Raw genomic sequence first — 14,661 nt, 5'->3', positions numbered from 1 at the left:
TCTTTTCTTACTGTCTTAATAATCACAGTGAGGTTCCTGGAGTTTTGTATAAGTCAGTTTGAAGGAGCTTTTCTCTCGAGTAATGGCACCAAATATTGGTTATTAGACTTTGCGGGACTGTGCAGCCAGCAGCGCTGGCTGTCAGACATAGTGTTTATCTCCACAACTCAGTCACCTTGCCAAGCAGTTTAGTATGAACTCTTGACTTCCCAGATCAAATGTCAGCTTGATATTCTAAATGACAAATCCCATGGTGTGATATTCTGTCCACCATACGCGATGGTCTCAGAGCTGTGTTATCTGTCTGACAGCTCATATAATATTTACAGGTTGTTATTCGTGAGGAATTTTAGTTAGCCATAAAGATTTTCACAGCTATGGCAGACATTAGAGGTCTCATTCATCACTCTTGTGACCTTCCCCTCTGGAATGTAGCCCATCTGTCTTGGCTGTTGAAATCTTTATGGAAAATCTGCCCATCTTTGAAAGTTTAGTAAGTGATCTTAAAGTTTTCATTGAATCTTTACTTTTGATATATGATATAGACATATAAAATACTATTCTTATTTTAATGTTTTGGAAAGTGTTAAATTTAACTTGGCCTTTCATTTAAATGACAGAATACTTACTCTTGCTACAGGAACTATATGGATCACATCAAAAGAGAATAGAAATCATACAGAAAGCAAATGCAGTGGGGAAAAATGACATATATACATGTACATGTGGCATTGATAACTACCTGAAAACTGAAACACTGTGTTATAATCTTGATTATGACCTTAGGATATAAAAAAAGGTAGAAATAAGTTTCGTGGAATTTATTATTATAAAGAAGACCCTAAACAAATTGCATAACGAAACAAATCAAATGGGCTGGTTTACAGGACAGGAGAGAGGCATGACTAACCCTCAGATACTCCCCCTCTGCATTTACGTTATCCTCATTTCATACACAGCTTCTCAAATGCTTGGTTAGAACCTAATCCTGCTACTTCCCCTCTGTCTACCTGCTCCATCAGCTTGTATGATCTGGTTTGGCCTTCACCACTCTTTTTTATTTTTATTTTTTAAACATCTTTATTGAAGTATAATTGCTTTACAATGTTGTGTTAGTTGCTGCTGTATAACAAAGTGAATCAGCTATACATATACATATATCCCCATATCTCCTCCCTCTTGCGCCTCCCTCCCACCCTCCCTATCCCATCCCTCTAGGTGGACACAAAGCACCCAGCTGATCTCCCTGTGCTATGCGGCTGCTTCCCACTAGCTATCTATTTCACGTTTGGTAGTGTATATATGTCCATGCCACTCTCTCACTTCGTCCCAGCTTACCGTTCCCCCTCCCCATGTCCTCAAGTCCATTCTCTAGTAGGTCTGCGTCTTTATTCCTGTCTAGCCCCTAGGTTCGTCAGAACCTTTTTTTTTTTTTTTTTTTACATCCCATATACATGTGTTAGCATACAGTATTTGTTTTTCTCTTTCTGACTTACTTCACTCTGTATGACAGGCTCTAGGTCCATCCACCTCACTACAAATAACTCAATTTCGTTTCTTTTTATGGCTGAGTAATATTCCGTTGTATATATGTGCCACATCTTCTTTATCCATTCATCTGTAGATGGACACTTAGGTTGCTTCCATGTCCTGGCTATTGTAAATAGTGCTGCAATGAACATTGTGGTACATGACTCTTTTTGAATTATGGTTTTCTCAGGGTATATGCCCAGTAGTGGGATTGCTGGGTCGTATGGTAGTTCTATTTTTAGTTTTTTAAGGAACCTCCATACTGTTCTCCATAGTGGCTGTATCAGTTTACATTCCCACCAACAGTTCTTTGCAGCTTTTCTATTGCCACCACCATTTTGGTGCATTCCCCAGGGTACAGTTCTCTTAACAGCCTTCTTTCCTTAAAAAGTCCAGCCATTTTTATAGCTTCAGCTACCATACTTACAGTACTTACAGTCTTGTTCTTTCACTGAGTTTCAGTGAAAAGACCCACCTTACAAATATTTTAACCTAAACACATAATTTATCTGAAATTCATCTCCCAGTTTATTTTTCCTGTCAGTGAAACTCCCAATTGCCTACTAAGTCTTAGAAGTATAGAGTCATCTATGATTTCTCACTTTCACTGGGCACCAAATTCACTTCTGAACTACTTCTCGAACTCCACTCTCCTACCTCTCATCCACTGTATATAGCACCACAAGAACCATCTTCTTATCTTTTCATCATCAGAATGCTCTGATTATAAAATATTCTATGACCCTCTATTTCCCATTGTATCATATATGAACTAATCTGTTCATCATTCACGCTGGTGAATAGTGGACAAGTGGTCTACCTAAGAATGAAGATTCTGTTGGGCAGATGGCATTGGTCTAAGCAGACAGAGATGAAGAAAGAAGTACCAGAAGCCTAGGCAGTTAGATAATGTTCAAAGGCATTTCTCTCTGCCACACTTTATACTGTATGAGGCACATTAATAGTAGTTAAGAGTGGATCCAAAGGTTAAAGACCAATGCTGCCCAGTTGAGGCAGAGAGATTGATTCCAGGATTACTATCATTCAGACAACATCCCATAAGTATGTGATTACAAACATGATTTGTATGGTAATTAACATTTTGCAAAGCAACTTTATATCCATTTTCTCATTTTATCCTGATAACATTTTGGTAAGGGAGATATCATTATTCCCATTTTGCATATAAGAAAAATAAGGCTCAGGGAGAAAACAAAACTTGCTTCAGATCGTGCAATGACGGTGGAGTCAGGACTCAAGTACAGTCCTTCTGAATATGTGTTCTGGGCACCCTTAGTGATCCAGATACCCCTCAGGACTCTAGGTTGGGATTTGAGATAGAAAGCCACTGTGCTGAATGCCTTTCTGAGCTCAAAAAGTTTATAAGCTATCATGGAAAGAGGGGATGTGAAACGCATGTTCTCAAATAGTCCACTGTATCATGCAATATATCTAACGTGCCTTGAGAATTATACCAACTGAATGCCATTGACCTGTGGACTGTGGAGTTTTCTCTTTCCACCTTGATCAATAAAGAAAGAATCCTGTTGGCAAGAATGTCATTTGTATAAAATGGCTTTAAAATGTTCCTCTCCTTGAATCAAGTAAATATGCTTCTAGGAATTTTGCTTAAGAAAATTAACAAAAATGTGTGCAAAGGTTTCTCTACAAAGATGTTCATTGCAGCCTTACTCATACCAGTGAAAAACTGGAAACAACCTAAATATTCCCAAAGAGGGAACTTCTTCAATAAATCATGGTACTTCCATTAATGGAATACTATTCAGCCATTTAAAATGTAAGCCAGGAATGATGTGAGCAACCATAGATGGTTTGAGTGGGTGAGAGTGGTTCAGTTAGAAGCAGGTTTGCCTGAATGTAACAGAAAACTCAAATAACAATGGCTTACACAAAGTAGGGGTTTATAAGTTTCTCACATAGAAATCCAGAGAGAAACCGGAATGATAACTGCATATTCGTCAGGAACGCAGATTTCTCATATCTTTTCCTCAGTCATTCTTTTTTTTTTTTTTTTTTTTTTTTTTTTTTTTTTTTTTTTAAATTTATTTTTATTTATATTTTTATTTTTGGCTGTGCTGGGTCTTCGTTTCTGTGCGAGGGCTTTCTCTAGTTGTGGCAAGTGGGGGTCACTCTTCATCACGGTGCGCAGACCTCTCACTATCGTGGCCTCTCTTGTTGCGGAGCACAGGCTCCAGACGCGCAGGCTCAGTAATTGTGGCTCACGGGCTTAGTTGCTCCGTGGCATGTGGGATCTTCCCAGACCAGGGCCCGAACCCGTGTCCCCTGCATTGGCAGGCAGACTCTCAACCACTGCACCACCAGGGAAGCCCTCCTCAGTCATTCTTAGTGCATAGCTCCTGTAGCATAAGTTGTCAGAGTCCTGCCCATATCCCCTCTTGCATTCACCATGCCCAGGCTCACCAAGCCTGGGCTTCCAGCTACACATACCTGTGACTCTGCCTTTAGGGCCTTCTTCTCTGGCCGTCAGAACCTGCTCATCAGCACGAGGGGCAGGCCAGAAGTGCCAGGGAGTTAAAGACTCCCCATACTCCAGGAATAGCCCTCAAGCAATAGTAGATAAGTTCCCCGTTCCCCTGGGGGGTACGAGGGATAACTCTTCAGTGTGTTCTACACTGAAGCCCCAGCTGCACTGGGCCCCAGGTGTCCAAAGCAGTAATGCAAACTTTATCAGCTGTCCTCCCTTCCCTGTCTCACTTACGGCTCTTCTACCAGTGCTTCCCTAAATCATGGCTCAAACTCATTGCACTCATATCCTTGTCTCTGTCTACTTCTGGGGAACTGCAACAAAGACGGCTTCTGTTCTCCTGGTTACTATAACTCTGGACATCATGACATCTAAGGCAGGAAGAAAGAGGATGGGAAAAGGGCAAAGCTGCCTTTCAATTTAGTCAGCCACCGTTAAAGAACTTTCCCGGAAGCCTCACCTGAATATCCTCAAGTGACATTCATAAGCCTTGGGAACATTGCTGTACCCAGCAGTTAGAAATTCTGTTACCAAGGAAGAGGAGACCTGGTGGCAATCCTAGATACACTCGTTATTAGCTGTGTGACCGTTTACTAGCTGGGTTAGTTTACTGACCATTTCTGAGCATCAGTTTCTTTATGTGCAACAATGGAATAGCGTGACCACGGAGGGTGTTTGGAAGGATTACATTAAGAAACATACAGTGCGTGGTACAGAGTAGACAGGCGACAGCTTTGTTTTCTCCATTTCCTGAATCATCTGACTTCAGTTCGAGTAATAAACCAAAATTAGGACATAATACTTACTGACTTATGACCTTAGATGTGTCATTCCATGTGATCTTAACTCTTTCATCATCTGCAAAATAAAAATAATAATAATACCCACATCACAGGTCATTCAGTATCAAATAAGCTAGTTGAGGTCATGTTTCAGGCACAGAAGGGGTTTTCCTTTCTCCCCCACCCCCTCCATCACTTCCTCTAGATCAAGAATTCTCAGCGGGAGTGATATTGCCCCCAAGGGGTCAAAAATTGGTTTTAGGGGGATGTAAAAATCTTACTCTTTACATGTAGAGCACAGATACATACAATACAGAAACAGATGTCTATACAGTATATCTGTGGCATAGGGTGATCAGGAGCAAAAATGTCTAAAAAGATACCTGGAGTTGGGGGCACATAGTGGCAAAAGGTCGAGAAACGTTGCTCTAGAGTCAATCTTCATAGACTGTGTCCATAAAACCATTCCTGGAATTTGCGTACATCTGAGGAGCCAAGTGCCAGTGGCTAGTTGATCCTCCCTAGTGCCTTTTTCATAACCCCATAGGTGAGGTTTCTCTGTTGTCCCCAGTGAATGCTGTATTTTATTTATTTTTATAAACTGCCCCCACTTTCTTTTGACCCAAGTATGTTATTAAACTACAAATCCACCAAATATAAAAGTAGACAGCAGAAGCAAGAAGAACTACAATCCTGCAGCCTGTGGAACAAAAACCTCATTCACAGAGACATAGACAAGATGAAAAGGCAGAGGGATGTGTACCAGATGAAGGAACAAGATAAAACCCCAGAAAAACAACTAAATGAAGTGGAGATAGGCAACCTTCCAGAAACAGAATTCAGAATAATGATAGTGAAGACGATCCAGGACCTCGGAAAAAGAATGAAGGCAAAGATCGAGAAGATGCAAGAAATGTTTAACAAAGACCTAGAAGAATTAAAGAACAAACAAACAGAGATGAACAATACAATAACTGAAATGAAAACTACAGTAGAAGGAATCAGTAGCAGAACAACTGAGGCAGAAGAACGGATAAGTGACCTTGAAGACAGAATGGTGGAATTCACTGCTGCGGAACAGAATAAAGAAGAAAGAATGAAAAGAAATGAAGACAGCCTAAGAGACCTCTGGGGCAACATTAAACACAACAACATTCGCATTATAGGAGTCCCAGAAGGAGAAGAGAGAGAGAAAGGACCCGAGAAAATATTTGAAGAGATTATAGTCGAAAACTTCCCTAACATGAGAAAGGAAATAGCCACCCAAGTCCAGGAAGCACAGCGAGTCCCATACAGGATAAACACAAGGAGAAACACGCCAAGACACATAGTAATCAAATTGGCAAAAATTAAAGACAAAAATTATTGAAAGCAGCAAGGGAAAAACGACAAATAACATACAAGGGAACTCCCATAAGGTTAACAGCTGATTTCTCAGCAGAAACTCTCCAAGCCAGAAGGGAGTGGCATGATATACTTAAAGTGATGAAAGGGAAGAACCTACAACCAAGATGACTCTACCCGGCAAGGATCTCATTCAGATTTGATGGAGAAATCAAAGGCTTTACAGACAAGCAAAAGCTAAGAGAATTCAGCACCACCAAACCAGCTCTACAACAAATGCTAAAGGAACTTCTCTAAGTCGGAAACACAAAAGAAAAGGACCTACAAAAACAAACCCAAAACAATTAAGAAAATGGTCATAGGAACATACATATCGATAATTACCTTAAATGTGAATGGATTAAATGCTCCAACCAAAAGACACAGGCTTGCTGAATGGCTACAAAAACAAGACCCATATATATGCTGTCTACGAGAGACCCACTTCAGACCTAGGGACACATACAGACTGAAAGTGAGGAGATGCAAAAAGATATTCCATGCAAATGGAAATCAAAAGAAAGCTGGAGTAGCTATACTCATATCAGATAAAATAGACTTTAAAATAAAGAATGTTACAAGAGACAAGGAAGGACACTACATAATGATCAAGGGATCAATCCAAGAAGAAGATATAACAATTATAAATAGATACGCACCCAACATAGGAGCACCTCAATACATAAGGCAACTGCTAACAGCTACAAAAGAGGAAATCAACACTAACACAGTAATAGTGGGGGACTTTAACACCTCATTTACACCAATGGACAGATCATCCAAAATGAACATAAAGAAGGAAACAGAAGCTTTAAATGACACAATAGACCAGATAGATTTAATTGATATATATAGGACATTCCATCCAAAAACAGCAGATTACACTTTCTTCTCAAGTGTGCACGGAACATTCTCCAGGATGGATCACATCTTGGGTCACAAATCAAGCCTCAGTAAATTTAAGAAAATTGAAATCATATCAAGCATCTTTTCTGACCACAATGCTATGAGATTACAAATGAATTACAGGGGAAAAAACATGAAAAACACAAACACATGGAGGCTTAACAGTACGTTACTAAGTAACCAAGAGATCACTGAAGAAATCAAAGAGGAAATCAAAAAATACCTACAGACAAATGACAATGAAAACACGATGATCCAAAGCCTATGGGATGCAGCGAAAGCAGTTCTAAGAGGGAAGTTTATAGCTATACAAGCCTACCTCAAGGAACAAGAAAAATCTCAAATAAACAATCTAACCTTACACCTAAAGGAACTAGAGAAAGAAGAACAAACAAAACCCAAAGTTAGCAGAAGGAAAGAAATCATAAAGATCAGAGCAGAAATAAATGAAATAGAAACAAAGAAGACAGTAGCAAAGATCAATAAAACTAAAAGCTGGTTCTTTGAGACGATAAACAAAATTGATAAACCATTAGGCAGACTCATCAAGAAAAGGAGGGAGAGGATTCAAATCAATAAAATTAGAAATGAAAAAGGAGAAGTTACAACAGACACCACAGAAATACAAAGCATCCTAAGAGACTACTACAAGCAACTCTATGCCAATAAAATGGACAACCTGGAAGAAATGGACACATTCTTAGAAAGGTATAACCTTCCAAGACTGAACCAGGAAGAAATAGAAAATATGAACAGACCAATCACAAGTAATGAAATTGAAACTGTGATTAAAAATCTTCCAACAAACAGAAGTCCAGGACCAGATGGCTTCACAGGTGAATTCTATCAAACATTTAGAGAAGAGCTAACACCCATCCTTCTCAAACTCTTCCAAAATATTGTGGAGGAAGGAATGCTCCCAAACTCATTCTATGAGGCCACCATCACCCTGATACCAAAACCAGACAAAGATACTACAAAAAAGAAAATTACAGACCAATATCACTGATGAATATAGATGCAAAAATCCTCAACAAAATACTAGCAAACAGAATCCACCAACACATTAAAAGGATCATACACCATGATCAAGTGGGATTTATCCCAGGGATGCAAGGATTCTTCAATATACGTAAATCAATCAATGTGATACACCATATTAACAAATTGAAGAAGAAAAACCATATGATCATCTCAATAGATGCAGAAAAAGCTTTTGACAAAATTCAACACCCATTTATGATAAAAACTCTCCAGAAAGTGGGCATAGAGGGAACCTAACTCAACATAATAAAGGCCATATACGACAAACCCACAGCAAACATCATTCTCAATGGTGAAAAACTGAAAGCCTTTCCTCTAAGATCAAGAATGAGACAAGGATGTCCACTCTCACCACTGTTATTCAACATAGTTTTGGAAGTCCTAGCCACGGCAATCAGAGAAGAAAAAGAAATAAAAGGAATACAAATTGGAAAAGAAGAAGTAAAGCTGTCACTGTTTGCAGATGACGTGATACTATACATAGAGAATCCTAAAAATGCCACCAGAAAACTACTAGAGCTAATCAATGAATTTGGTAAAGTTGCAGGATACAAAACTAATGCACAGAAATCTCTTGCATTCCTATACACTAATGATGAAAAATCTGAAAGGGAAATTAAGGAAACACTCCCATTTACCGTTGCAACAAAAAGAATAAAATACCTAGGAATAAACCTACCTAGGGAGACAAAAGACCTGTATGCAGAAAACTATAAGACACTGATGAAAGAAATTAAAGATGAGACCAACAGATGGAGAGATATATCATGTTCTTGGATTGGAAGAATCAATATTGTGAAAATGACTATACTACCCAAAGCAATCTACAGATTCAGTGCAATCCCTATCAAATTACCAATGCCATTTTTTACGGAACTAGAACAAAAAATCTTAAAATTTGTATGGAGACACAAAAGACCCCAAATAGCCAAAGCAGTCTTGAGGACTTCTTTGAGGAGTGGGAGGAATCAGACTCCCTGACTTCAGACTATACTACAAAGCTACAGTAATCAAGACAATATGGTACTGGCACAGAAACAGAAACAAAGATCAATGGAACAAGATAGAAAGCCCAGAGATAAACCCATGCACATATGGTCAACTAATCTATGACAAAGGAGGCAAGGATATACAATGGAGAAAAGACAATCTCTTTAATAAGTGGTGCTGGGAAAACTGGACAGCTACATGTAAAAGAATGAAATTAGAACACTCCCTAACACCATACACAAAAATAAACTCAAAATGGATTCGAGACCTAAATGTAAGTCCAGACACTATAAAACTCTTAGAGGAAAATATAGGAAGAATACTCTTTGCCATAAATCACAGCAAGACCTTTTTTGATCCACCTCATAGAGTAATGGAAATAAAAACAAAAATAAACAAATGGGACCTAATGAAACTTCAAAGCTTTTGCACAGCAAAGGAAACCATAAGCAAGACGAAAAGACAACCCTCAGAATGGGAGAAAATATTTGCAAACGAATCAGTGTACAAAGGATTAATCTCCAAAATATATAAACAGCTCATGCAGCTCAATATGAAAAAAACAAACAACCCAATCCAAAAATGGGCAGAAGACCTAAATAGACATTTCTCCAAAGAAGACATACAGATGGCCAAGAAGCACATGAAAAGCTGCTCAACATCCCTAATTATTAGAGAAATGCAAATCAAAAGTACAATGAGGTATCACCTGACACCAGTTCGAATGGGCATCATCCGAAAATCTACAAACAACAAATGCTGGAGAGGGTGTGGAGAAAAGGGAACCGTCTTGCACTGTTGGTGGGAATGTAAATTGATACAGCCACTATGGAGAACAGTATGGAGGTTCCTTAAAAAACTAAAAATAGAATTACCATAAGATCCAGCAATCCCACTACTGGGCATATACCCAGAGAAAACCATAATTCAAAAAGACACATGCACCCCAATGTTCATTGCAGCACTATTTACAATAGCCAGGACATGGAAACAACGTAAGTGTCCATTGACAGATGAATGGATATAGAAGATGTGGTACATATATACAATGGAATATTACTCAGCCATAAAAAGGAACGAAATTGAGTTATTTGTAGTGAGGTGGATGGACCTAGTGTCTGTCATACAGAGTGAAGTAAGTCAGAAAGAGAAAAACAAATATCGTATATTAACACATATATGTGGAACCTAGAAAAATGGTACAGATGAACCGGTTTGTAGGGCAGATATTGAGACACAGATGTAGAGAACAGATGTATGGACACCAAGGGGGGAAAGCGGCAGGGTGGTGGGGGTGGTGGTGGGATGAATTGGGCGATTGGGATTGACATATATACACTGATGTGTATAAAACTCGTGACTAATAAGGACCTGCTGTATAAAAAAATAAATAAAATTAAATTAAAAAATTAAAAAAAAAAGAAAAGTAGAAAGATTAATGAATGTATGAGGGTCTGAATTCCAGAGAGTGCTCTTTTGACACAGTTTAAATGATATTAGCATTCTTCTTCATTTTCTGGTTAGGCCCGTGTGTCGATTAAAACATGGCTTAACACCGGGGTGCGTCACTTGGCCCATGCTGTTCATCATGCATTAGAATGTGGTTGAAATAAGAACTTCCCTTAAACACTGGAGCCTGTGTTTGAGATTTTCAAAAATACCTTGGGCACAATATTGAATCCTGTCACCTCGAGGGAGGAAAAGCATTTGAAGGGAGAACTGCTACCCTTTCTTGCTCTTAATAACATACTGCATCTGTAACGCAAGGGGAAATTCAGACGTTGGTTTTGGAATAAATAAACTCGTACGTAGTTTGCTATTTAAATTCAGTAGAGAATACCCCACGGTGCTGTTGCCATATGATAATGGATGATTTTTACACTCGAGAATCTGAATCACAAAGCTGCATTGGAATTACATATAGCGGTTATAGAAACATCTGTGTAAGAAAATACCAAAGGACAGCATAGTGTCATAAAAACTATTTGCCAATAAATCTGCTTTTGATGGGCTACTAAAAATGGCCACATCAGGCATAAGAGACGTGTGCGTGTCTATCGCGTAGGCTAGCTTTGTGAAGGATGACAAGCTTCCACTGGTACACTGAGATAAGAAACAGCTGTTGTTGGCATTGGCATTTCTGCAAGAAATGAAATGATAATTCTGGGACACACTTATGAGAGTTACCATATATTGGATCAACTTTTGAATATATGCAAGACCAGAATCATCTGGCAGCCCCAAGCGAAATTGCCCAACAACCGTTTAACAATCTCCTGAGAAGGGGCACTGATTCCAATCGCATAGAACCATCGTCCGATTGTGTGTCGTTTCTAAAGCAAGTAGCTCCAGTGTGTGTCTGTGGTAGTGATGGAGCAGGGGAGGATTGGGGGAAGGCTGTGGTTATTTTTCTTTTTTTATTGCTTCAAGGACATTTTTTAGTGTAAAATTTCAGACCTTCAAATGACGACTGCAAAGCAGTTGCTTAGGTGCATTTATAAACTGTGAATCAAAGGGGGGAAAACATCTTTCAGCACAAAAATTTCACTGAATCTCACCATCGGATCTGTTTAATAGCTACACATAAAGGCAGAAGGCTTTTATTTTAGAAAGTAAAAAATTAACAATTTTCATATACAATTTATATACTCTATAAAAATTAACAAGAACTCCAGTTACAAAAGCTTAAAATTTCATATGGATCTGGAACTTATTTTTTGGAATTTTTAAAATTAAATCCATTCAGCTCTTTAGTTCAAGCATATTCTGACTACTTCTCTGGCATTTTGGGGGGAATTTTTTTTTCCTTTTAATGTTTAGCAATGCAAAGTCAACTATAGATACCTACAGGTCTGGCCATGAGCTCAGCGTGGCATCGTCACTTTTCTTCTATTCCTTGCTAGATTTTCTGCTTGAAGGTTGTTTCACTCAGCCGGAGCCCCCACCCCCCACCCCCCACCCCCCCGGGCCAACCCGGCAGCCAGTAGACCAGTTCTCTCTGAGAGACGCCTAGGAGTAATATAGGAAATGCAAACAGACTCTTCTGCTACCGGAGGACGTACTCAGCATCCTCCAAATCAGAAAGGCTTTCTGGACCATTAGAATGATAAAGAACTGGAGAAGGATAATGAGAGAAATGGTGGGGCTCAGCCCATAGTGACCTTTAAGAAAAGGATAAGCATTCTTTCTCAGTTTAGACATTCATAGACTTGGCAATACAGCCAGTGAGAGCTGGACCAAGTGCTCTCTGGAGTTCTCTTCTTCCTTCTTTGATGCCATGATTTTAGGAAGAGGGCACGCTGAGCGACCAGGAGCTATGATTTCTGGCTCTCCACCATGTTTCATGCTACAGAGGGCTTGGGTTTTTAGGTTTCCATAACATCAGACTCTGCCAGGCAGTTCAGAGAGTTCAGCCTAAGTCCCCAAATCAGCTCTTATTACTCTGTGAACTAATCTGGTCTAGAGAGCTGTGTCCTAGAGAAGAAAAACAGACAAGAGGAGAGTTGGGCAGAGAATGACAAAGGCAAAGGAGACAGAATAGAAAAAGAAGGACAGAGAGAGCTTGAAGGCAAGGGACTACTTCGAAACAGCAGATAAATGTCTTTTTTCTCCATATTAAAAATCCATCTGCCAAAATGAAAAGGTGCAATTAGGTAGCTAAATACAAATTCATGTCCTATATCTTTTAAATGACATATCGCCAAGGTACAAAGCAGCATGTCTGGTTGAAGGTTGAGTGATTCGATCCCTCTATTACTCTATATAAAACAAAGAATCTATAGTTTCATTACCCTTAAATTGTCTGGCAGTGGGCAGAGTTTTATTAGAAGCTTTTCTTTCATATTATGCAGTGTAGTCAAGGATATATTAGCTTTGATGTTTTCTTACATCTCAATACACTGTGGAGTGAATTTACTGTGAAACTAATTTAGAAGGGAGCTTTTCATAGGAGGAAACAATGGTCAACGTCAGCTGTGTTTCAAATTATAAGCAGGATGAAAATTCAGGAAAGAAGGGACATACACATAAAATTGCTAGCTGTTAATAAGAATGCTCCTTATATTTATATTCTTGATGCTATTCTATGTCTCAAAAACTCCAGTTTCTTAAAACTCTGTTCAGGGGGAAGATTTTATTGTTAAGGAAATGGTATAGTGTCCACTAACATGATTATTTTGTCTTAAAGAAACAAAAAATGCCATCGTATTAAACCGTATATAAAAAGTATTTCAACTCTGGGAAAGGAAAAAACCCCTACAGCTTAAGCATTTAAAACACATTTTAAAGATGACTGATTTGACTGATACACAATAAAGTCGTTATAAAACAAATTCCCAGTATGGGAAATTTAATTTCACCTATAGGATTCATCACTCATCACCAAAGTTTTATTACACTCTGGTATCGGGTGCCATTCTCTCACTTTTGGTTATCTTTTCTAATAAGATCATGCTGGTCAGCTGACATTTTTGAGGCACCAATTAAACATGTAATCGGTAAATGAAATTGGATTCTGTTTAAACCAAATAAAGAGAAAAACAAGCATATCAGAGTGATAAGTGGAGTACTTTAGCTTCAATAACTTAGAATGTAAATATATCACAGAGGGATGTTTCAGCTGCTAAACTAATAAAACCCAGTCAATCAAATAGTAAAAGATATTGAGAAACACCAACGGGAAGTATTATAAGAAAAGCACCCAATGGAGACACATAAGAGAAAACCCGTCAGTTTACTCTTTCAGTTTCTTACCTGCTCTATAGGTTTAGCAGTGGAATTTTTTTTTTCTTTGCATTTATCTTTGTGCCTGAATGAGTTCAGTTTTACTTAGATTAGGATTAGAACAGCAGGTTAATCCGTCCTGTTTTCATGGGCAACTGAACAAACAGACCAATATCAGTGTAAAATTGTAATTCTGGAGATTAATGTTGTCTTTCTTGTTTGCGTGAACTTGACCTCTTGCCTTTCCCCCCCCCCCTTTTTCAGCTTCTGTCCAGGGTCCCTGGGAGAGAGCCATCTCACCAAACAAAGTGCCCTACTATATCAAGTAAGTTGAAAGCATCATGTTCTTAAAAAAGCATTTATTGTGGCTAATATGTATATTCACAGATGAATTTATTTTTAAAACTCGACGTTAGCCTGGACTACAATACCTAGTTCTTTCTTCCCCGAGGAAGCTGGGATAGGTAACTCATGCTAAGATTACCACTGAAAACCTGCTGATGCTACAGGGAGTCGCCTTTAGGAAAAATCCATTCAAGGCAGCATATACGCTGTGTTTTGTGATTGGAGGTGGTGTGGATTTTTCATAATAGAACGAAAAGCTGCTGATAATATTATGGATAGTGGCAATGACTATTTACAAGAACAATTTTATTTATTTAGGAGTTTTCCCACACTTCTTCTTTAGACAAAGATGGAAGATGTCTGCAGCTATCTGTACCCAAACTGTTTTAGGTGAATAAATACTTGATGTACCCAAAAGGCAGTCAGTAGCAGTTCTGGATTTGTGGAGCTGAC

At 38.8% G+C, this 14,661-nt stretch overlaps 1 protein-coding gene across 6 annotated transcripts in view; it reads left to right on the top strand.

Moving 5' to 3' along the window:
• The window catches only part of DMD (dystrophin), a 2,476,968-nt gene that overhangs the window by 2,240,103 nt on the left and 222,204 nt on the right, over positions 1–14,661 (top strand). For all 6 annotated transcript variants that reach the window (XM_059910880.1, XM_059910875.1, XM_059910877.1 and 3 more), the window contains one exon: positions 14,128–14,188. In XM_059910880.1, the coding sequence (XP_059766863.1) occupies positions 14,128–14,188 (61 nt within the window). The remainder of the gene's footprint in view (positions 1–14,127; positions 14,189–14,661) is intronic.

This window comes from Balaenoptera ricei, chromosome X (genome assembly GCF_028023285.1).
Source record: "Balaenoptera ricei isolate mBalRic1 chromosome X, mBalRic1.hap2, whole genome shotgun sequence".
NCBI classification, from domain to species: Eukaryota; Metazoa; Chordata; class Mammalia; order Artiodactyla; family Balaenopteridae; genus Balaenoptera; species Balaenoptera ricei.
Note: the sequence above shows the minus strand (reverse complement) of the source record. Positions and strands in the feature narration are given on the sequence as shown.